The following is a 25254-nucleotide window of genomic DNA, read 5'->3' on the forward strand; positions in this document are numbered from 1 at the left end:
AGTCGCCGTCAACGTCAATAGTGGATGACTGACCGTAGCCCTCAGTGGGATACGGGCTTTAGGGTGATGATAAACCTACAAACACAAGACTCACCGACATTTATTTGCTCTGCTCATTTGGCAACAACGAATATTAAAATGACAAAATGTGGCACTGGTACTGTACTACCTGTACACTGAAGGGCGCACTCTTCTTGCTTTTCATTCTGCTGCATGTCCGCCTGTCGACGTCAATGCTCCCTGCATGTGGCAGCATTACATTGAAGTTGCGTAACTCTAAGTTCGTACACTCCTGTAAATTGTAAAACCCCATAAAAAACAATTCCTGAAAAACAGTCATATAGTGGTGTTTACTTTATTTCCATGACATCAAGCTCACATCGATGAGGTATATCTAATATGTATCAGATTTTTATCCATATTCGCAACAGGCCTGAGTCCAACCCGTGCAGGGTAAATCCAGCCTTTGAAATATAATTTCAGAACTGGTGTCCGACAGTGAGTCACTTTCAACACAACATGGCAGGAGAACTGTCATTCCTCACACAACTGCCAGTATTTGCATGTTCCGTTTGTGTCACTCGCTGCAGCGATTGGACCTTAACCGCACTGTTTTGCCCTCCTCCAGCTCCCCAGGCATGCTGGCCCCCCTTACACCCCTCACGACATCACAAAGGGACACCCGAGCTTGGCAGGCACCCCGCCCGGTCATGCCCACTCCCCGGCGCTCTCTCAGGTATCCATACCCACAGCTCCCACGTATCGCTATCCTAAGGGCTGGGAGACGGGCGGAGGGGTGAGTTTGTGTGACATTCGCCGCCTTCATCCTTTCTGCGTACTCATGTTTGCGATTTCCAATTGTCTGCTTGTGTTTGTAAAGTACACATTTTTTTTTTCTTTTGTTCTAATCACTGGCGTGAAATGTGCATGAGTTGAAATTAATGTGATAAAAACTAGTTAGGTAGAGAGCTCTATTCCTAAAACATGAATGTCCATTTGATGGCACAGGTAAAAAATTGGTAAATTATTCATTAGCCTATAAATTAATGCAAAATTCTCTGTATATTTTCAAGACATTGTATTGGCCCTCATTAACTTGTACACATGTAGGAATATTCTTACTGTGCACCAAAAGGTCAATGTATACTGCAAAATACGCGGCAGATTTCGTGACACTTTTTTTCTCTCACTATTTTGTACATGATGGTGAATCAGAATTAATTCTAATTGACGGGCTATCATAGCTTTTGGTTTCAATACTGTACCCTTACTGGCTTAGTATAAATGCATGTTGGGTGCTTTGGGGTGGCTCATTTGCATATTATGTAAATGTAATGGGCAAACATACAACTCCAGTTCCACCACATGTGAGGTCAATCTAGGTGCCATGTATTCCCTGGAAATATGTGCGAGCATCATAGGAATCTTTGGTGTTGGCAGTTCAGTCGCCCACTGTGCGCCCTGGGAGCAGCTCTGGTCTTAAGGTGCTAAAAATAGCACACTCAACCGGCACACTCTTAAATGGGCACAACCGTACTGATGGTAGCTCAGAGTAAAGGAGATAAACTGGGCTTCTCATGGCTCTGATGAGCAATAACGCGCAGCAAGACTTCCAGACCTTCAGGGTGCCACAATGTACAAGACGTCAACCCTAATTTAATAACATTTACTGCAGCAGCATGCAAATATTATGCAGCTGACTTGATAGCAAGATGTGCTGTTGTCCATAATACTGTGCGCCAATGAAGTGTTCGCTCCTCACTTGACTTAACCCTAACCTCTACATCTTGTTATCCCCCCTCTCGTCAGTCTCCGTACAACCCTGGGCAGAATGCTGGCTCCGCCCCGCTAGTCTATTCTCCTCAGACGCAGCCAATGAATGCACAGCCACAGAGTCGCCCGGTGAGTGTCACCCCAGATCGCAATACTACCTCCACCACTGCTAACTGTGAGGAAAGGTTTGTGCTCAAGGGCCACATTTGATTTGTAAAACCGGCTGATGGGCCAGGTCATATTGTAGATAAGGTGAAAAAGTTCAAATGGGATGTGAAAATATACCATTAAAAAAACACCCTATTATTATTTCAAATGTACTTAAATAGGGTAAGCATATTTGCCTCAGAGTTATGAGATCGTGGGTTTGAACCTGTTCTCTGGCCTTCTTCTGTGGAGTTTACGTAATCCCCTGTGCTTGCAGGGGTTTTCTCAATGTATTTTGGCTTTCTCTCACACCTCCAAAACATGCATTCGGCCTAACACTATTCTAACCTGTTTCACACAAATAGTCACGTCAGAGCCTTAACAGTCGATCAGACTGTTATCAGCTTGTGCTTTTCTCAATGAGTGGTGTGGAAGAAACTCATCGGGGACCTTTTGGGGGAAAGCGAGACGAGACTATACTGAGGTCCCAGATTTACAACAATTAAATGTTTCCGAACAGCGCACCATGAACTAGTTTTGCGTAGCAGCATAAGAATATTTTAATGCTTGGCACAGGAAGGCACACTCAGTTACCGTCTGTACTCAAGGTTTTTCATTTGATTGTTTTATTTTTGGCCTTGGAAGTATTTTGCATTTTGTTCATGCTTGTAGGTGTTGTACGTTGATTGTGTGCAGTGTGGTGTATTGTATTGTTTGGGACTGACGGTGCTGTGCATGAGACAGGTTCATCCGGTCTGCAGCTGATCCTGATTACGGGGATGGTATATATTGGGGAGGCACTGTTGCTGGGGGTGATGTGTAAGCTGAGACAAATAAAGCCACCGACAAGCCCGCAATTGTGCCCCGTCTACTTTGTTACGTTGAAGAACACGACATGCAGCACATTGAGTTGGCTTGTGTATGAAATGTGCTTTGTAAATAAAGCTGCCCTGCCTTTTATTTATGGCCGAGAAGTATCTTTCATACTAATACTGTAATTACAGCATGACTTTGGGTATGATTACTGTGTTAGTGATAGACGAGAGCACATTTCGATGTGCACGTTGGGGTTGTTGTCGCCGTAGGAAGGGATCCCTGTCATAAATCGAACACCCCCTGTCGTGTAATGTTCTCAAAGAGTTCAAGCCCTGGTTAGTCAGTTAATTAAGACAAAGTTGCTGCATCATGCCCTCCTGCAGCTTGGTTGCTGTTTATCGTCTGCCACACTGCTCATCTCTGTGTCTCCTGTGCTCTTCCCTCTGCCTGCTTTGCCACCACTGCATCAAACACCCTCCCTCCAACTCAGTTTGCGACGGGCCCACGACCGACCCACCATCAGGTACATACGACTATCATGTTGCGCCTTGAAATGTTTATTTGAAACAACGTTCAACTCGTTGACTATTGGTAGTAATTGCAAAATGGTTTCTATATCCATAGACATGACTGTAAAATGTTTTTTATTTAATTGTTTAAACTAAGCATCCAGACCCTTTAATTTCTCACAATAAGGCTGGATTACCATAACTGTTCCAAACGCCCAATTCTAATGTACTCTGATGATTATTTTATTGGCTATTTACCTGTATATGTCCATTTCAATTGATGCATATGTAATATTAGGAGCGTGACATTTGGCTGCTTTCTTTGTAAGATTTCCATAGAATGAGTGCTTCAAACACCTCCAAAATCATTCAGAATAAAAACAAACAAAAAAAAATCAGAAAAAAAAACAATTGAAGACTAGAGTCCATGACCTATTCAAAGAGCCTCTTCTCACCAATCACGTTCCATTTGTGAAATTTAAGTCGGGTTTTTAGGGCGACATTGTTGAAACGTCATGGTCATTTTGACAAGTCCAATTAAAAAAGCCCTTGGAATTTCAGCCCGTACGAGTTTATTGGTCGATATTTTTAACTGAAACTTGTCAGCCAAACAAATCAAAGGGTCCAGGAGATAGGTTGAGAGAGAATCAAGTTTGACTTACGGCACTCTAATTTTAAGGTGTTTTTTGACGAGACTTTCTCAAGGTGATATTGCACAACAACATTATCCAAAATGCTCCTCTGACACAATAAGCTCAATACATCCGAAAGTCATGCTCCATTTTTCAAAATTATTTGAGCATTTTAAGATTATGTATTTTTTTTTTTGTAAATCTTATCACATTGGTATTTATATGCCCGTGATTCCACTAATAGTATGCCTGAAATATAGCACATCTGCAGACACACAATTTGCATGTAAGTAACGTCACAACCGTCAAACCATGGGCATGTTATATTACTAATATCAAACATTACGTAGCATTTAGTTAGCCTGGGCTGACTCCTCCCCCTTAATTCTAATGAGGGGTAAATTAAAATATATATATATATATATAGATGTGCACACATCTAATTGAATTGCTGTTGTTGTAGTTGATATTTACAGGCAATTTCTTTTTTTATGTTTTTGTGTTGTTAGAGTTGACCTAGTTGAGTATAAAGTGCTGTGAAAAAGTATTTGCATCCTCAAATTCTTATTCATTTATACAGTTTTTTGAATTTCAAAGATGCCAAGTGTTCGATTTGTCACTATTTTGTTATGGGCAGTTGCCATGTGTTCCGTTGTTATGGACAGGGCAGAGTAATCCAGAGAGGACATGTTGCAAGATAGATTAACTTGATTTTTGCTAGTGAATTTGCAGTGTAATTTTCTGTCAAACTAAACATAAAACATTGAGAATTACGGATTGTGCATTCAAAAAATTGACATAGCATAGCCTTTCAGTCCGCTCGCTCAATGTTAATGCTAAATAGCATCTATGTTGTGGTGTTATCACCTTTTAAGCCATAGATTGTGGTGCAGCAGTAAACAGTACCCATCTATTTTCCTTGTACTGCACCCAGGTGGGGCAGCACGGTGGGTGACTGGTTAGCACAATGGCCTCACTGTGAGAGACGGCATCGGTCGTGGGTTCAATCCCGGCTCCGGCCATCCTGTGTGGTGTTTGCATGTTCTCCCCGTGCTTGCGTGGGTTTCCTCCGGGTACTCCGGTTTCCTCCCACATTGCAAAAAACATGCATGGCAGGCCGATTGAACACTCTAAATTGCCCCTAGGTATGAGTGTGAGTGCGGAGGGTTGTTCGTCTCTGTGTGCCCTGCAATTGGCTGGCAACCAGTTCAGGGTGCCCCCGCCTACTGCCCGAAGATAGCTGGGATAGGCTACAGCACCCCCGCGACCCTAGTGAGGAGAAGCGGTACAGAAAATGGATGGATGGTTGGATGCACCCAGGTGGTCAAGGCAGGCACACCAGAAAGAGCAGTACAATTGGTAATTCAGTTCGAGTGTGACAAAAATGTATTCTTATTCTTGCTGTCAAGTGATTCATTTTTTTAACTAATTAATCACAAAAAAATCCATGATTAATTATGATTAATCACATTTTTCAACTACTATTTTTTGCAAAACTTATAACAGATATTTACTTGAATAATATCTTAGAATTGATGCAAAATCACCAAATATGAAGTATATTTAATTCAAAGACTGTTCTAATAGCTTTCTTTGATTCTTGAATACGATCTAAATGGAGAAATCTTTGCAGACATTTATTTTTGAAACATTTCTCAAAACTGCCCACAAGCGCCACACTCCAGCGTCGTTGGTTTGCAAGGCCCAGTGGTGACTTAAACACAGTGTTTTGTTCTGAGACGTGCTAAAGATGTACAGCTAATATGGCACAATATTTGCAACGTATGTAAATTATTTTTTAAGTAAATCAAACGGAGTTAACTGAGTTAAAAAAAATTTGGATTAATCACTTGAGTGAATGCTTTAATTTTGACAGCCCTAATTCTTATTCATTCTCCTGGATTATGTCATGAATGTATGCTTTCATTATGAATAATACTATCACTATTTTTATGGGTATATCTGCGGGCCAGCCTGGAACAGATTAACGGGATTCATACATTCAACAGAAAAATATAATTTGAGCTGCAAGTATTTTAAATTGCGAGATTGGTTTTGGAATTAAACTCATATCTCAATGTGCCACTGTACACTGAATCAAGAAGAGGACAAGGACACATTATCATATTACGGGTTGCTAAAGCATCTACTTATATCTACTACAGTTTTATATGTGATCCAGTGTCAGTAGAATCTGAAAAAGGCCGTAGTAATGAGGTCACATCTGTCCATGTAGTCAGTGTTGTGTGTTGAATGCGGATTCTAACATGTCCAATTACCGACGGCCTGCTTTGTGGCTTGCTGAGTCATCATGCCCTTTGCACCGACCAACACCTTCAGATGCAAAACTATCTTGGACTACCTTCTTTAGTTGTTTTTTTCTGACAGGTCGTATGTACACAATGAGTATGAGGCGTTTGATATCAATACTGTGAGCACACACACGCACAGGCACGCACAGACACACACTGCATGCGCTGGCTGTCACGGACTGACGCCATGCTCTATTGTGCCGACACGGAAGTGGAATCGGAAAGCAGATGAAGCCGAACAGTAAGGCTTTCTATTCCAATGGAAAAACATCCATTGTGCTCTGAGTAAGACACTCCATGTGTAACCATGAGCAAATTCATTCACTTGGCCAAGAGTGTTGTCTTTTTAGCAAGTATGCATACTTTGGTGCGTGAGTGCATTTGTGCGCACACCCTCAAAAATCCCTTAAAAAAAGCCTCTGGAAATGACCATTTGTATATGCATATATATATATATATATATATATATATATATATATATATATATATATATATATATAGACCCAACTGAGCCTTGACTTACATAATCAAATTCTAACTTGAGTGTTCTTTTTTGTCTGTATATTGGCTGTACTGATTATTGAAAGATGCTTGCACTTATTATTAAATTCATTTTAAGTTTTATTTGAAGTGATTATTCAGAGCCACTTTCCGAGTGGGTGTGCAAGACAGGCAACAGTGAGGAGAAAGTGACGGAGTTCAGCGTAAACAGATAAATGTCCCTCCTTAAGAAAATCGTGGAGAAAATGGGCTTCAGGCTGTTGATTTAATGATATTTTTAATGTAAGCATTTAAGTGCTTAAGGCTGGATTTACATTGCAAGCCGAAGTGACCGTGTGCGTGTGTGGTATATGTGACGCTAGGTTTGTGTCAATTTGTGTTAAGTGGGTAGCTGGTGTGTGTGTGCGTGTCTGTGTGGCTGAATGTGTGCAAGCATGTCGATTTGTATTGTGTAGCTGCAGGTTTGCAACTCTTTGTGCCATGTGTGCGTATTTGTGTGTCTGTGTATTAGTAATTTTGTGCTTTGTGTCAGTGTCTGCCTTTGTGTGTTGCATGTGTAAGCATCTGTTTGTTTGTCCTAATGTGTGGTTGTCTCAGTGTGCGTGTGTGTCGACAAGCCAATCAATTCTGACTGTACCCGCTAAGCGTTTTCCACTCACCTTCCCACTCAACACTGATTGTGAGACTCGTATTTTTGTCCATGTCGGGTCGACGGAAATTATTGCCTGCTTTCTGTGCGTACGTGCGCGTGTCTCTGTCTGCAGTCTCACAAGTGCAATTGGCTTTTCTCTTTTTCCTGCTCTCAAGGGAGGATTCAGGCCCATCCAGGTAACACGTTTTCACCGACAGACCTGCATGGCATGATGATGATGAGGAGGATGAGGGTCAACCCAACAGGCTCTCCCATCCCCTCCTCACAGTTCACGTGACGGACCTCTGGCGTTGTTTTTTGTATTTGTAGAGAGCAGGGGTGGGGAACCTTTGTCCTCATTTCAGGTATTCAGAGCGCCACACTAAATTTAGTAGCAAACCCTGATGCCGAGATCAAAATCATGTTTATTATTAGACATGATGAACATTTGTGAGCTCTATTTTGTCCACTGGCTGTAGGCTCCCCACCCCTGCTGTAGAGGAAACGCTTTGACTTGTGCCCATTCATCATTTGCCATTTTGTCTGTGTGTGACTCATCTTCTAACCAGCTTGCGCACTTGCACAAACAGCATGCGGGATTAACAAGGCTCATATGCTTGTTTTACTCACAGTTTGTTTCCCTCAAAGTAGTAAGACTGACTACGTTTACATGCAGTCAAAAACTTTTTAAACCCCGAATACTGGCACTATTCAGGTTTGTCATGCGCATGTGACCTTATTCGGGTTTTTAAAAGTCAGAATATCATGCCTATTCCTTTTCTAATCCGAGTATGTGCGCATGTATACGCCGGCAGAACACCCCAATCGATCGGGACACCTTGCGCAGGCTCACTCGCAAGCAATCTTGGTCTTTGTAGTACTGGAAGTGCTTGCATGCACAGTGTTTGGCGCGCAAGCCACGCGAAATACACAAGAAGTGATAAACACAACATGGCAAAAGCTAGAGTACCGTAAGTACAACACCACACTTTTGGAGAGAGGAGGAAACATTAATCTAGTATGAAATATAACTGTCACTTTTTAACACATGCAAGTAGGAGAATGGAAACAAGAGAAGCGGCTATGACGTATAATTGCATCATGACGTCCTTGCGTTGCAATTTTAATTGGGTTATTTAAATGTGGAGGGTGTAACGCTGTTCACTCAAGCCATGTAAACAAGTTATTCTAAATAAATCCAGAATCGGAATTTTGACCTAAACCTAAATATTGGCTCCATGTAAACGTAGTCTTTTTTGAGAGAACCCCGTCCGTCCCTGTTGCATGGATGCACTTCTTATTTTAATTTCGATCCTGGTCAATTTCTAGATTTTCACTTGGCAGTTTATAAAAAAAAAACATTTGATTCATTATGTAAATGTTTAAGTGCTTTTCTACTTCCACTTTTCTCTACTAATTTAAATCTATCCAAACATCAACATATTCAGCTCATTTAAGACAGTCTAGGATTTAATTTGATGTTTTATGTAATTGCACAAGTAAAAAAAAACATTCAAATTAATAGAGAAATTTGACAAATTCCCCATTTTTCAAATGATTTAGGTCATTCTAACGTCAAACAGCATTGCAAACATTCCTACTAAAGAAGGTTACACTTTCCCTGGAAACATTTTAGAAATTCACCTCAAATTATCCATTTCTCCACCAATTCAAATCATTCCAACGTTCCAATTACAGTATTCTTACTTTTTGAAGTCCACGTTTTCTGTGAGGAAATTGTATTTGTTTATTCTGTTTAACCACGTAAGGCTATTTAGAACGGTTCCTCATTTAGAATGCCAACCTGCAGACAACTTGTGGTTCAGTGTCTTGCCCAAGGACACTTAGACAGCGAACAGTCAGTGCCGGTATTCAAACCGGTGACCCTTTGGCCACTGGGCGACACAGGCGCCTCACTGAATTTCCAAGTCACCAACAAATGTTATGCATTCCCCTCAAATTCCAAAAGTCTCAAACAATTCTAGATCATTCTTAAAAATGTTCAACACTTCAATAATTCCCACTTTTTGAAAAATTTACATTTCCTTGCTTGAATCCCCCCCCCCTTTTTTTTTTTTGCAAATTCCTCATTTCTCATATAATAAATATGGTCAGAGCTACAAAGATTTTTTTTGTTTTATTTATTTATTTATTCATTTTTTAAACATGAACATTATGGGTAGTTGCTGGCTGGCTGTGTTTCTACTTTTATATGCCTGGGTGGCTCCATCAGCGCTGTTTTGGAAATGCAGTGCCGACCCATGTCAGGAAGCCACTCCGCTAACGTTACGTTCCGTGCCGAAAGGGAAAATGCGGACGTGCTCAGCAAGGCTTGCAGCGCACGCTGAGTCTCCTGACAGACAATAACCAACAATCAGCGGACAAAGCGATGACGATGCTCTGATTGGCTGAATCAGTACATTACGGCAGTTTTTGTGATGTGCGGGAATTTAAACTCAAAACAACCCCACAAATGGCAAAAATACAAAATTTACTATACTTCATGATTTTTTTTTTTTTAAATCTACAAAATGCCAGGACTGTGAACTCAAAACTCGTAATGGAGGGGTTTTACTGTACCCCTCTAAATTTAGTTAATTTCATACATGTCTGCAGTTATAATTGTTGGGAAGGTGTTAGGGCTACAGTAATCCATCCTCTTCAATTCTTCTGCATTCAGTTGCACTTTTGATCGCCTTTTTTGGGCCATTTCTGACTACATGTGAATCTCGGTGGCCAACAGATTCCTGCAGACTCCACGCGATGAATACAATCGTTCATGTGATTTAGTTATGGATATGGGATATATATCATTTGGAAATATATCGTCTATGTATTATGCTGTCAAAGTAATCAACATTTTCTATTCCTCAGCATGGCAAAAAAAATGCATGATGATCATTTTCAGGGTTTACCCCTAAAATGAAATTGAAGAGCGAGGGCTCATTGGAGGGAAATTGTCATCAAAAAGGAAGAAGCAGTTTTCTGGTTCTAGAACAGGCTTCATCTAAAAGTCCTTGCATATGGATCAATTTACTTCTCAGGAAATGATCATCCACATAATCCTCAATTCATTCTAAAAAAAGGTTTCTATGTTACAGTCCTACAGTGCCAGCCGTCGCGTTTTTGTTTAGGTTTTTTTTGCAGCAGCAGCAATCAAGCCAACTGAATTATAAACCGTAAACAAATCAAGAAGGCCCCTTGAAGAGCCTTCACAACTGCGTGTAATTTAAACTCTGAGCTGTGGTATTAATGAAGTGTAAGCACTCCAGGTCATGTAGCTTCATGAGACATGGAGGAAGATTTTTTTTTTTTAATTGTTCAACAGCAAGAATTGAAATAAGGGAGTGAAACGGGCTTCTTACCAGGAGCTGAATCGATTTGGGACACAAAACAAGACTGCAACGCTGCTTATTTGGCGGCTTCACAAAGCACTATGCTTTGTGTGATGTCACAATGGGAATCTCCTGTGTTCCCTCCCTTCATAGTAAATGCTAAGTGCTGTCTTTAAACTATTGGTTATTAAGTATAATTATTAATAGCAAAGGGCTGTTAGTCGTTTTGGGCATTGGGTTTAATTGCACTAATGAGCGAATCCAATGAAAATCTTGCAGCTTTTTAACATCTGTCAAGCTAAAAAGCACGTGGTTGGTCTCTGTTTGTTAGTTGGGTTAGTGTGTCTCATATTTTGTTAACTAGCAGGCCTGTGCGATAACTACTACTGATTTCCAGGAAATGTGGAAAGAAGTGGTTCGATTTTTTTCATCTTTACAGTTAGTTTGCATTGAAGTGAGGCGGGCAGTAATCCGAAAGATGGTGAATGAAGTGTGTAAGATAGTTGGTAGTCTTTTTGTAAAAAAAAAAAAAAGCTAAACAAAACACATTACCACCAACTGTAAGATGAGAGTGGAACAGTATCTTCCGGCACATGAGAAAGTTCCGTCCGAGTTTAGCGCTCTGACTGGGTGCCACTCTACCTTTCTCTCCCATTCATTTTTTTTTTCTTACTTTTAAACTGCTCTATTTGACAAACGTGACAGGCGAGAATGTCTAATTAGCAGTGTAGAAATGGGTGGTGGAATTTTGTTGAACAAATCAAGACCAACAGAACAACAGCTGTCTTTATCGTTCTCTCCCTCCTTCTGGATTTTATTTCCCTTACAGTTTTTCCAGAGGACTCAGATGCAGACTGCAAGGCCCACCATCCCAACGAACACCCCGACCATACGGCCCGGCTCCCAAGCTCCCACGGCGGCTGTCTACCCTACTAATCAAGCAATCATGATGACCATGGCGCCCATGCCGTTCCCATCGCCACAGGCTGCACAGTACTACATCCCGCAGGTGGGGCGCAGTGTCTCAGCTGTGTGGAACTTGTTTATCCCCACATCTCTCTGTGCTTCCGGTCACTCTTCATTAAAAAGGAGAGTCATTCTTAGTCAAATGCATATTTGAAATCTTGTTTTGCCTTTTAAAAAGATAAAGGAGTTTTAGGACGTTGCTGAGGGTGTCTTGCAGTATTCAAGCTGCTAGCAAGATTTGAATGTTGCCGTATCTTGGGTCTGCAACATATCCTCCACTATCTTCTAATGCGGGTTTGCTGTGCATTAGGAATATTTGTCTGTAACCTGTTCTTTCTTCTGTACAATTTGCTTTGTGAGGAATGGAGTGCTTAAGAGTAGAAGGAAAGCTTGCGCATGACGCTGTTGACCAATTAATAGCGGTTTTGTTTTCTTGTGGTGTGAAACAAACTTATCCAAATGCGCCCCAGGGAAGGAGTGCTCTTGTCTGCTCCTTATCGTCTTTTCCTCTCTGCAGTATCGTCACAGCACTGCATATGTGGCACCTCCTCACCAGTATTCTGTCCAGCCCCCGGGGTCTGGCACCTTCTACCCAGGTCCAGGACCAGGGGAGTACCCGTCTCCCTATCGTGAGTTTTTCAAATTGCGCTCTCCACACAAAAAGCGACGTCAATTGTGACCAGTTCTTTTTAATGTGATCATGCTAAAATATTTTTTTCCCAAAGATCCCCTCAGGTACCATCCACCCGTGTCACCATCTGTCGCCGCCCCCGTTCCCACAGCTGGCCCACCCTACTACCCAGGGCAGGCTGTGTATTCAGCCTCGCCGCCCATCATAGTGCCTACACCACAGCAACCTCCACCAGCCAAGCGCGAGAAGAAAACAGTGAGTACCTTAGAAGTTCATTCAGCACCGTTTCACCACTTGGCAATTTTAGTACAGCGGGTCTTTAGTTCATGACAATCCCGTAATATGAGATTTCAAGGCTGCTAAGATACAGTATATACAGTAATTACACTTTGTAAAGCAGTTTTTTTTAGCTTATTTGTCTAAAAAAAAAAACTTTAAATCTTTAAGAAAAAAAAGAATGGAACCCTCATAGTGCTTGTGCAAATGTGGGTTCAGAGGACCCCTTTTGTTGGACCTGTGCGCTTTAGGTGAGGTGTTTTGTTTTTGTGCCATTGTCCTCCCAGATTCGTATCCGCGACCCCAATCAGGATGGAAAGGACATCACTGAGGAGATCATGGCGGGCGTATCGGGGAGCAGAAACTCAACCCCCCCTGTCGGCCCTCCTTCCTCCACGCCAACCCCCCCTCAGGTAGGCCTCCACAGGCTAAGGCTAGCACCAAAAGAGCAGCTTGTTTGGAAGGTTGATGTGGCGGCTTTTTGTTCTCTCTCTGTGTCCCCAAACGTTAACAATGTCCTTCCTCTTCCGATGTCTTTCTGTGTTTGATTTTGTTTTTTTTTTGGCTTGTATGTGTCTGCTTCCTTTGGGCTGTAATTGCTCTCAGATCAAATTTAATCCTGTTTCTTCCTTTTTTGATTGTTGATTTTGCTTAATTCTGCTGTGTACTTTGTTTTTGTCTAATGCTGTCGTGCATCTTTGTGCCTTTTTTTGATTTGTGTTGGGCCCACCCTCATTATTATCTTCACGTTTTCTACCTCAAACCGCAGCAGCCGCTGAGCAGCAGGCAAACTCCGGAGCTGCAGTCGCCCTTGCCGCCTCTACAACCTCAGCAGGCCTCTTCCGGAGACTTAGCGCCGGAACCGTCGGTGACCCCGCAGCAGCCACAACAAGCCGGGACACCCGGGGCCCCAGACACCAAACCAGGGCCAGGTGGGCCTCAACACATCCTCTCCTCCTCCTCTTTTGAAATGTGATCACAGTTCATTCAGGGAAAAAGCCTGACCTTTTTGTTCGGCTTTGGAAACAGTCGTGTTCCCATTTTCAGGGAAACTACTCACAAGAAGTTTGAAAAAATGGGCTTTGTGGTGAGAGTTTAGAATAAACCTAAAATATTCTTTTACAGACAAACGTAATTTGCCCTTTTCTAAACTGTTGTTGTCCAATCAATGGGCGCAGATTTCAGGGGGAACGGAGGGGATATATGTCCTCCACCTTTGTGATGGCTGCGCTATGTCCCCCCTGCCCACTTTTGCCAAGCATGTAACCCTAGGTATGACAGTGAGTGTGAATGGCGGATGGTTGTTTGTCTTTGCGTGCCCTGCAATTGTCAGGCGAACAGTTCAGGGTGTACCCCGCCTAGCAAAGCGGCTTAAATAATGGATGGTTGTATCTCTTGTTAGACATAGGCCCTAAACTTGTGTCGAACACCTGAAAGCAAGTTTTGAGGCCAGAAGCATTATTGGTGAATAAATGCTTTGCTCCAACTTGTAAGGCTGACTGGCTGGCCAGATATATTGTATGTACAACTGACTTTAGATACACTACTTAGTCATGGAGCAAACATATCCAAGATGGCAGCTATATGTGTGTCATAAACCACCGAAGGCTTACTCTAACTAGTACTAATATGGTCTCTGCTGCAAGCTACCAAGTAACATGTTGGCTAACCCATCCAGTACTCCGGATGTTTGCCGCGATGACCATTTACCACTTTTCTACAACACCACCGTGTGTAATAACTGACAGAGATTCTATCATTTGCCACAATGCAATGTTAGTTTTTACTTAAGATAAGCCATTTGAAACTAAAAAGAACAACTATTCCGTAGTTATAACAATGCGGCAGTAATGTGTCTGCTGATTTTATTATTAAGTTTTCAAATAATTAAATGTAAAATATTTTGGGCACCCCTGTTGAGGGCAAAATGCTTTACATATACAATTTGTATCGGATTCAAATATCCAATTCAAATCCACATACGAAAGGGGCCCGGGTTGGTTTGGAGAAAAAAAATTATAATTGTACTGTTACTGCATAAAAAAAAAACAGTTGCATGTCGCAGGAATCGAACTGCAGTGTGAACATAGCCTTAGTCGCTCTCATTTCCTGTAAATTATCAGGTTGCTCGTTGTTGGCTCCCTTATCCATGACTTGTGTGGAAATCGGCTATGTATGTGAATTTCATACTCTATGATTTTACGAAAGGGCTATTCTTGTGTTTTTACGGCCAGTGTCGTAAATGAGCCTCATCGCTCGTTTTTGCAGAATACACTAGAATCATGTTGCTGTATGCTGTGTAATGTTTTTTTGCTATACTTGTTAAGGTATTTTCAGCAGTTCTGTGCCATTCTTGAATGGTATTTTTTATGCGAACTGGGGAAAGATATACTATATTTTTGGGGGTTTGCTTCAAACCATTTATTGTTGGGTTCGGCTAGTGGATCTTTTATACGTGTATTAAGAATGTATTTTCAAAAGGGAAATTTTATTCCGAGCACATATTTTGCATGTATCCATGTATTTTGTCAAAAAACACTTTTTTCATACTCGTGAGGAAGTGCGTGGTCCTGCAAGGGGCTTTTCTTTTTCTTGTCATATGTTCTGTCTATTCGACCTGATTCCTAATTGGTGCTGGTAAACAGTTAAATGAGATGTTGTGACTCCCACTAGTACTGTTGACGTCAAACACCTCTGTTCGCATACATTACTCGCAAAGCACTGGAACGTAACACATTGATCTCCTACATGTTGACCACGGGCAAATCCAGAGATGCCTGATGTCACAGCAAAACCATCTATAGAATTGGATAAACAGAGATTTTTTTTTTTTGTAGCAAACACTTACCAGTACTTCTGTTTCCTCCAGATGAGACGCCAAAATTGGAGCCAATTGGCCAGAAGTCTTCCTCACCTGGGCTCCTGCAGCCAGAAGTTCCCTTGGAGAGACTGGAAGCCAGCGCTCCTGCATCTGAATCTTCTTCCACTGTTGAACCAGAGCTTGCCTTCTCTGCCTCACAGCCCAACCTCGTGGCCCTACCGCCCACAGCTGTCGACACTGGTGACCGCCCGCCCTCGTCAACTTCTTTCTACTCTGGCGGGGACCATAAACATTCTTCGACGGCACATTGCATTTCTGACAAGCCTCACTCAGACGCTCCGTCTCGGACTCTGACCGTTTCGCCATCATCGATTCCCAAGGCTGTGAATGGCGTCGCAGACCTTGACACCGATGTGGACATGTCGGCACCAGAGACTCCTTTGGCGTCCCCATCTGGAGCACATCCTCTTGCTTCTTCTCCCGCTTTCCAAGAGACCACTTCTTCGGAACCTTTGCCACCTGACGTCAGGCCAGAGATGCCCACTGCCGAGTTGGCTCCTGTGGCGTCTTTGACGGCGGTGCCCATCGCACTGACCCTCAACCCCATCACGGCTTTGCGTGTCATACGCCCACCAGGCCTTCCGCCTCTGGTCCAGACCACAGCAGAGACCGATGAGCCCCAGCAGCCACTGGACAGAAATGACCTTGCCACCACCGTGAGGGCAGAGGCTCCTGGAGGCGTTACTGAAACAGATCCCCAGCATAATTCGTTCACTCGGAAGAGCCCCACTACAGGTACATAAACACACTGGAAGCCGATCTTTGATCTAAACCTTCATTACATTCAGAAATAATTCTCTTTTTAAAATCTAGTAGTTTAATTCAGTTGGAGTTGGTTAGTACGTCATAAAAGGAGGACTTCTCATTGGTCACTTAGAGGAATCGTTCTCAAACCTTTTCCATCAAGTTCCACCTAAAAAACATTTACCTCTCCCAAGTACCACCATCATGACCAACATTAAAATACAGTAGCAAAGTAGCCCCACATGTTCATTCAAAGCAAGACAGAAGTTTTATTATTGTAAAGTACAATAGTGCGTTGATAGTAAGAACAACCCAATTGTCTATGTACACGGAATAAAGAAGCCCATTTTCTATAATATGACACTGTTAAATCTTCTCTTATTTGAAATGAAATGTTTGCTTTCAAAGCAAACTCTTAAGGCCTGAAATGTGTTGTGTAACTAAATAGAAAGTGCAAAAAGTTCTAACATGTGTGACTTTCGTTTGCAGTAACTCAGACTTCAGCTGCTACACCAAAGACCTGGAGGAAACCAAATGAATTGATTCACGCTGGAGACACACCTCTGAAGGAGAATGAGGTAAGAGATAGAAGATGATTGGACATTTTTCACATAGTTGTGCGTGTTCATTTTCAAAACGAAAGCCTCTGAAAAATGTCAGTGTATCAAAGAAGCACAACGGTTGGCGGGAGAGAGGAGCGGAAAGGTTCATTAAATCATGCGGCAAATGCTTCCACATGTGCCGCAGGAAAGTGCTTAGACCTGACTTTTAGGTCAAGCAAGGTGTCATCCATCATCCACGCTGCTCGTACCAGATATGTTGAATCATATTTTTTTTCTTTTTATACTTGTGCTTTATATGATCTGTAATGAATTTACTTTTTTCAATAGGTAAAAAAAATCAGTTATCGCTATTGCCTGATATTAAATTCTTTTTCAGCCAAATCTACCAGCTCTCACTTTTTTAATATTAATCATATTAGGTTTAGTAACACTATGAGCTCATCTGGCTGTATGTGTACAAACTTTGGTCGTGGGAATGGACGTGTTGCGGTTCTTTAGTTTCTCAGGCCTTTTAACTATAATAAATACCTTCGGAAACAATAAAATGACAGCAAGTGCAGCAATAATGTCTGCGCTTTCTTGTGCCGTATTTCTTTTGCCACTGTACAAACTAAGATGATTGGATACCATGCGTGAGCTCAAAAGGTAGTATGCCTGCACCGACATAAACCGAGGAACCTGTTTGGATGAACTCTTTCGACAGGACAAGCCTCGGCCGGTAGATCCTGTCGCTGTGGATCCGACGCTGCAGTCGGCTCTGTTGGGGGGCTCCGGGGCACTGCCATTGCTCTTCCCCTCTGCCGACGCTCCAGCTCCTATCAGCAGCCCCGAGGCCGGCAGAAGGCTGGCTGTCCCGGAGGAGAACGGCGATGCTGAGCCGGAGCCTTTAAGAAACGGGGCAGGACATACCTCTGAGACGGAGAGCAATGACAGCGGCGTGTCGCCCGGGGACAAAGACAATTCCACTGGGGCTTCACAAGACATAGAAGGTGAGAGAAACTCCACTCAAGACTAGAATTCAACGGTAATATATGGATATTTGTTGGAATAAACCAGAAATTTACTAAATTGAAGTTGGCTCTTGATAGGGGGCCTCCAATAAAGTGGAGGGCATTATATTTGAGCGCAATCCAGATTTAAATAAGCAGACCATGCTTGAGAAGCGTGTGTGAAGTAGCTTTTTCATTTGCATCTTGAACTGGATCCTTGTATTTAACATTTTGAATGGGACTTAGTTTGTATTTTAGTTGTTTTTTTAGTCAGGGGATACTATACTTGACACACATTCATGATTGTTCTTCACTGAAATAATTGTTCACTAAAACACTGTGCCGGAATATCTGCTTATGACAAAAGATACTATACTGTACCGCAATCAAATACAATCCCTTTTCCATTTCTATTTTCAGTTTGGAATGTTTTCCAAATGCAACCATCTTAATATTCTGTTGAAATTTACCAACCAATTTTCAGCCCATCGCAATCCTACCCAGAAGAGCACAAAATATTTATCCTGACACCTTTGTCTGTTTTATAAAAAAATGTTCCTTCTCACAATGTGCTAGTTGGTCCAGACCTGTCCGATCCCAGCAAGAAGCGACAGTATGACAGGGGCTTCTTGTTACGTTTCCAATTCATGCACGCCTGCACACAGAAACCAGAGGGTCTCCCGCCAATCAGCGACGTGGTGCTTGACAAGGTGAGTACATCATTTGGTAGAGGGTGATGGTGATTGGGTTGATGATTTTTACCGACCACACTTGATGGACCACTCTGGTCTTCATCTACAGGCTTATTGAAAGCCGTTTGAGCATGGATTCTATATCCTTGGTGTACAGTCTAATGTCCATGTAATCGTATGCTGTTTGCTGTATGCTTTACGAGCTGTTTGAACATTTATTTGACAGCCTATAAGCTTGCTGAATTGTTTTACTAGTGAAAAAAAGAAGAGTATACTGCATACTTGTATGTGGACCTCAAAATAAACCAAGTCTTTGATGGCTTTCTATGTTGGCCACAAAAGCTCTCTTCTTGCTATATTTGAGAGTTTACTGGATTATCAGTGCTATTTACATGTTCATCTATCACTGACTTCTCTGAAATGCTTATTATATTGATTTACAACATTATAGCTCCGTGTGCAGTTCTTGGCTTTCGCTATGCCTGGAGGTTTGCGTTCGTTTTGTGGCAAAAGAAAATGCAACATAGCAGCATCAATTATTGTCACAGAGGAACTCTGCGTTTGTAGCACAAGATTATATATGAGATTAAGACGGAATACAACACACACCCACACCAATTCCACTGCCTCCCTGACTGCCAGTAACAACAGCATCTTCCAACATTTTTTAAATGTTTCAAACTCGCATTTAAAATAAATAACTGCATGTGGGCCACTACTATATTGTTCTTGACTTCTGTTCACAAGTAGTTTTGTGATAGTAATCAAATACCGGGGAAATTACACTAAGTAATGGTGTCATATTTTGTACAGTACAAAGGCTTTGCACACTCGCAACTCATTCAACAAAAACAAATACAGCCACTAGCAAGCTGGTGTCATTGGCCCGCTATATGCTTCTGGCATTTTGTCACACTATGTCAAACTCAGTGCAACACCAAAAATGCAAATAACACCATTAGTGTTTTGAAGCCTAATTATTCAGACTGATAATTCACTTACCGTTGCACTTGTCTGAAAGACAAATTTACCGAAGTGGTTGTTCCGTCAGTAAGATGCAAATTTGATGTTGCACAAAATATGTTACAAAATATTCAGTTTTGATTAGAATTTGTTTTTTTATTTTGCAACAAATCTATTAATCCAATTGTGGAATGCAGTGTAAAAGCACACATAGTTGCAGAAATGTCCCACCTGCTCTGTGTAAACTGTAAAAGTGGATTAATGCCGGGTCTTCTGCGTGAAAGAGGCTCCTGATATTTGTCTTTGAGTGTGTAATGCGAAGCGTGGGGGTCTACAAAAATCCTGTTTTGATTAAAATCACACTGCCATAATGTCACAGTTGGTAGTATTGAGCTGTTGTTCCCTCCCCCCCATCTCAGTCAAAAAAAGTTGCTACAGTGGCTGATGTCAAAACTAGTTTAAGATCTTACAGAAAAGAGTAGAGGAGAGGTCAGTGAGCTGAATGCATTAATTTTCATGTTCCCCTGCATTCCTTTCTTTCCCTCCACATCTGCTTCTGACTTTTCTCACTGGACGGCTTGCTGAGTAGGGCTCACATATCGTACAGCCTGTACTGTTAAAAAAGAAAAGAAAAAAAAGACCAAGCAAAACGACTAATAATGTAGCACGGCTGTCAGTTGCATAGGTCACCTTTAGTCCAACCTTTTTCAGAAATCCACCTTTTTTTTTAATCTAAGCCCTTTTGTCCAATAGTAGTTGAGGATGACTGCTCCCCCTGCTGTTGATGATTCGCTCATGTCATTGCATCTGTTTTCTGTACCGCTTGCCCACCTCAATATTGTATCCTTGTTCACTCTGGTGAGAAAAGTGGGGCATAACCTGGACTGGGCAACAGCCGTCCTAAATAGGATCATTATCTCCATTATCAAAAATATCATTCAGATTTAATGCGTAATTTAGAGTTTTCGATTAACATGACATGCATGCCATTGCAGATGAACCAAAACAAGTTGCCTTCTCGAACGGCGGATCCCCGAGTGATTTCCAGGGGACCCGATTTCACACCTGCCTTCGCAGACTTTGGGAGACAGATGAGCGGCGCACGAGGCGCTATGGTGAGTCGCATAAAGACCTGGACAACCACAACTGGAGGTCAAAGACTGCTTTGAATCCTACCGCAATAATGTACATACTGGTTTAAGTTTATCTGATCATCTCGTCGGTGGATAAGCCTGTGGTGTTTAGTTTGGATTGGAAATGCATGTTTTGTGACATCAGTCCTGGAAATGTTCTGACAGACCACTTAACATCTCCTTCAAATAGTTAGTCCAGCTAATAGACACCATGCCCTAAGTATTCAACACAAATAAACACCTCCTTCAAATACATTTCTGACTTTTTACCATTCTGTAAAATATAATTTGTACAGAAAACTACGCAGTCATTCATGCGCCGGCATTTAACTGCTAAGCCAACGCGAATGCTCTCTGAACAAAAACGGCAGCACATCAAGTCTTTCAGATGAATGTCAATGCAAAACTACACTTTTTAATGTTTTCTGTTGTGAGTGGCCTGTGGGTTGGCTTGCCAGTACCAGTAAAAATCTCTCTCTCACTCAATTTGATCCTTTACCCACAGATTTATACAAAAAAGTTTAAAAAAAAAAATTATTTATCTCATCAGTAGCTGGCATTCACCATTTCCATCAATAAATATAGTTTTCCCCTTATTAAGGCGTTTTATAAAGTGGTCAATTTAATGGTTTTACAGTATGCAATATGAACTATAATGTTCAGCCATTTTTTGACTGCAGGAACCACAGTAAAAAACAAAGGCAATGAGCACACTCACACAGGAACTTCTGTTGGCCACACTTCTCACCCAGAAACTCATACACTGACTCGCTGATGTCACACCTCAACCCACCCGGCCCCGCCTCTTTAAGACACAGACACAATACGTCGAGTATTTTCCTTGCATCTTCAAAATGTCTAACTTTTGTTTAATGCTTTATCATTTACTTCTTGTCTTCCCGCACAGCTAATGAACATGGGTACTCGGCGGCCTCCTCCTAGAAAGATCATCATGAACGTATCGGTGAACGACGAAGTTAAACTGCAAAAAGCAGAGAACGCCTGGAAGCCAGGCTCGAAGCGGGAGTGTGTGGTCGAGGACCCAGAGACGCTGAGGACACAAGTAGGAAGGTGTATTTTAGCTACCATATGCTGATGGAATTGCTTCATGCTTTTTTTTGTGGGTGGGGTTCTGTCTCCTTCAGGAGCTATTCAGGAAGGTGCGTAGTATCTTGAACAAGCTCACGCCTCAGAAGTTCAGCCAGCTGATGAAGCAAGTGACGGACCTGACTATCGACACAGAAGAGCGACTGAAGGGGGTGATCGACCTCGTCTTTGAGAAAGCCATTGACGAGCCCAGTTTCTCTGTCGCCTATGGAAACATGTGCCGGTGCCTTGCTGAGGTAAAGCTGCAACGATTAATCAAATGACTTTAGTAATTAGATTAAAAAAGTAGCAAGCAAAATCTCCGCCTCAAATCTTTGTAGGGTTCTATTTGCCTTCGGACTCATCATTCTGTGTAGAAATTAGTTGGCCCGATGACGACAATCTGAAGAGGAAAGAGAGTGTAGAAGAGTTTGAATTATTTGTGGATAAAACTGTGCATGCTGAAAACATGGCTGTGAATATTTTGTCCTGCTTTTTTCCCCATGAATCACTTAAACCATATCAAACTACATCAAAGATTATTAAAGATAATTTTTAGGATTTGATGTCACAAAGGTTTCCAACAAGCAATACATTTGAGGGCACAACTCCAAAATCTTGAACTTTATACTATCAAGCATATTTTTTATCTTTTATCTAGAAGCTATAGAGCACAGGTGTCAAACTCAAGGCCCGGGGGCCAGATCTGGCCCGCAACCTCATTTTATGTGGCCCGCAAAGGGCAAATCATCTGCATCAACTTCCTGTTTTATAGCATATTTTCTTCACTTTTAACAACATTGAGATATGAGATATTGCCATTTATTTGTTACCAATCCTCCCCTTTTAAAATAAATTGAAAATTTGTTGAACAATTACTTACTAGCTTCTGATTTCAAAACTGGCTTTCCAATCAATTTGTTGAGTGCAAGTGATAACGTAAAGTGATCATACATTTATATGGGTTCACAGTCATAACGGCCCTCTGAGGGAAACCACAACTACGATGTGGCCCGTCCACAAAAATGAGTTTGACACCCCTGCTATAGAGTAATATAATCGGTGAAGGGGGAAAAAAAAGAGATATTCACAATCTTTTTCTATTTCCACTTTGTGTGTGTGTGTGTGTGTGTGTGTCTGTGTTCTACGGTACAGCTCAGAGTGCAAATAGCAGACAAGCCCAACAACACAGTCAACTTTCGCAAACTGCTTCTCCACCGCTGCCAGAAAGAGTTTGAGAAGGACAAAGTGGATGACGTGGTGTTTGAGAAGAAGCAGAAAGAGCTGGACTCTGCCGATTCGGTATGTGTCAGAATTTTTTGACTAGCGATTTTTCAATCAGTGTGTCATGAGAGATCATCAGTTGCCGTGGGAAATTATCCATCCATCCGTCCTTCCATTCTCTGAACCGTTTATCTTCACCAAGGTCGCGGGCCCACTGTAGCCCATCCCAGCCATCTTTGGGCAAGAGGCGGTGTTCACAATGAATTGGTGATGAGCCAATCGCAGGGCAAACAGAGACAATAGACAACCATTCACCATTCGCACTCACGTTTCCACCTGCGGACAATTTAGAGTGTTGAATTCACCTACAAATGTTTTTGGAATGTGGGAGGAAACCGCAAAGGCACGTTTAGCACATGCTCCACACAAGAGGGCCAGATACTTTATTTTAACCCATAACTTCTGCACTATTAGGTGTACATGCTAACCAGTCATCCACTGCGCTGTCTTAAATTATTTCATTGCACTAATTGATCCGCCAATCATTATTTTAGCTTTTTATAGGTTTTCAAAGCTGCTTCTGAATTTTTTTTACTGTTCGTTATTATATTTATTTTTTATCTTGGATTTATGTACTGTATTTTTTTTTTTATCATATCCTTGCAGTCAACAGAGCGTGAGCGACTTCAGGAGGAGTTGGAGGAGGCCAAGGACAAAGCGCGCCGGCGATCCATCGGTAACATCAAGTTTATCGGGGAGCTCTTCAAGCTCAAGATGCTGACGGAGGCCATCATGCACGACTGCGTGGTCAAGCTGCTGAAGAACCACGACGAGGAGTCTCTAGAGTGCCTGTGCAGGCTGCTCACCACCATCGGCAAAGACCTCGACTTTGAAAAAGCCAAAGTGAGCCCCACGGTGTCATTTTGTCAGCAAACATCTGAAATGAAACTGCCACAGAGAACACCCCCACCCTGAAAATTTGTGTCATCAACTCTTGTTTAATTTCATTCTCTCCTCAGCCTCGAATGGATCAGTATTTCAATCAGATGGAAAAAATTGTGAAGGAGAGGAAGACGTCGTCTCGGATACGCTTTATGTTGCAGGATGTCATTGACCTGCGATTGGTGAGTTTTTGGACATATTGAAGGCCACTGGGAGACCTTTGAACCTGACACTGACACATGTTCTTTCCTGTCTCGACAGCACAACTGGGTGTCTAGAAGAGCTGACCAGGGGCCCAAAACTATTGAGCAGATCCATAAGGAGGCCAAAATTGAAGAGCAGGAAGAGCAGAGAAAAGTGCATCAGCAACTGCTGTCCAAGGAGAACAAGCGACGAGGTAAGGCCTCCCCGCCTAATCCTTCTTATTGGGCTTCGAGTCCCATCTACATTGCTATGAAGCCTGCAAACGTTACTACTTTGTCCCTATAACCCTGAAAATGTGTTTATTTAATTGCTGCTGAATGCAAGAGGCTTGCTTGTAGCACTAAATGTTGCCTTTGCGCATAGGCAGTTCGAGTCTGCAAAACAAAATAGTCATCTGTGACCCCTGATTGACTCTAGAGGGGTATAAGTTCTGGTTTCACCAGAAGCTCGTTTCTTATGTAATCTTCTTGTGTGAACACGAAGATTCCAAGGGACAGGACGCTCATGCGGTCATTCTGGTATTACAGTCATAGCTTTCATTCTATTTCATCCCTTCTGAGCACCACACCAATATCAGCGTAGTCATGCTGAATCCCAGACACAAACCTTACTGAAAACCCTCTGCAGAACCGAAGACCACGTCTAATGTATTGGGAGTGGTGATTTCCACTTTATAAAAGCTGGAGAAAGTGCTGTGTACCATCCATGAGGCAGCAGTATAAATATCCTCCTGAGGGCGGCCCAAGATGTGATACAATACAATACAACTTTATTTATAACACACTTAGTCAAATAACAATGCAATGCCGAAGGCAGGGGGCGGTCTTACGTCTGGTAAGAATGGCATCCACAACTCTGTGAGACAAGCGCCGTTTGGAGAGAGCAGAGCTCTGTTGGGGCCATAACAAACAAAAAGCTGAGCAGCCATACAAATTACTGCAGTAGTGTCAATGAAGCTCTCACAAGACACAGGAGTTCCGACCTGTCCCCACCTTCTCCCGATGGATGTATGGGGAGCTATGTCTGGCCAGAAGGGTGCCACCAGTAATAGCAGGTGATCCTCCAGAAGAACCCTCTGAAGAGGAAAACACAAGGGGGACTGTGGGTATATTTCTCGCAGGCAAAGAGACCGACCGTCGCTCTCCGAAAGGACTCCAAATCGGGTGCTCCACCTTCGATGGAGGATCCAGATGGGAGAGAGAGTCCACAAGCTGGTTCAGATTTCCTGACACATATACGGCCCGCACACTGACATGACTGGTGGCAATCCAGGGAGAAGTTACTGGCAGGCCTGTAACAGCTGG

The 25254-nt window shown here is 42.3% G+C and overlaps 1 protein-coding gene across 9 annotated transcripts in view; it reads left to right on the plus strand.

Moving 5' to 3' along the window:
* Nucleotides 1-25254, plus strand: part of eif4g3a (eukaryotic translation initiation factor 4 gamma, 3a) — a 51789-nt gene that overhangs the window by 15743 nt on the left and 10792 nt on the right. The window contains exons 3-22 of one of the 9 annotated variants that reach the window (XM_088308794.1): nt 629-796; nt 1810-1902; nt 3227-3259; nt 7498-7518; nt 11486-11665; nt 12140-12251; nt 12348-12508; nt 12808-12942; nt 13299-13461; nt 15399-16145; nt 16644-16732; nt 17421-17706; nt 18283-18416; nt 20357-20476; nt 21402-21557; nt 21640-21837; nt 22736-22882; nt 23471-23707; nt 23824-23928; nt 24008-24143. In XM_088308794.1, coding sequence (XP_088164920.1) covers nt 629-796; nt 1810-1902; nt 3227-3259; nt 7498-7518; nt 11486-11665; nt 12140-12251; nt 12348-12508; nt 12808-12942; nt 13299-13461; nt 15399-16145; nt 16644-16732; nt 17421-17706; nt 18283-18416; nt 20357-20476; nt 21402-21557; nt 21640-21837; nt 22736-22882; nt 23471-23707; nt 23824-23928; nt 24008-24143 — 3421 coding nt within the window. Of the gene's footprint in view, nt 1-628; nt 797-1809; nt 1903-3226; nt 3260-7497; nt 7519-11485; nt 11666-12139; nt 12252-12347; nt 12509-12807; nt 12943-13293; nt 13462-15398; nt 16146-16643; nt 16733-17420; nt 17707-18282; nt 18417-20356; nt 20477-21401; nt 21558-21639; nt 21838-22735; nt 22883-23470; nt 23708-23823; nt 23929-24007; nt 24144-25254 lie in introns of all 9 variants that reach the window. The other 8 variants (XM_088308797.1, XM_088308795.1, XM_088308798.1 and 5 more) reach the window with 8 other exon arrangements.

The sequence above is a fragment of the Idiotropiscis lumnitzeri genome, chromosome 11 (genome assembly GCF_059441095.1).
Source record: "Idiotropiscis lumnitzeri isolate Australia: NSW breed Sydney's pygmy pipehorse chromosome 11, RoL_Ilum_1.0, whole genome shotgun sequence".
Lineage (NCBI taxonomy): Eukaryota > Metazoa > Chordata > Actinopteri > Syngnathiformes > Syngnathidae > Idiotropiscis > Idiotropiscis lumnitzeri.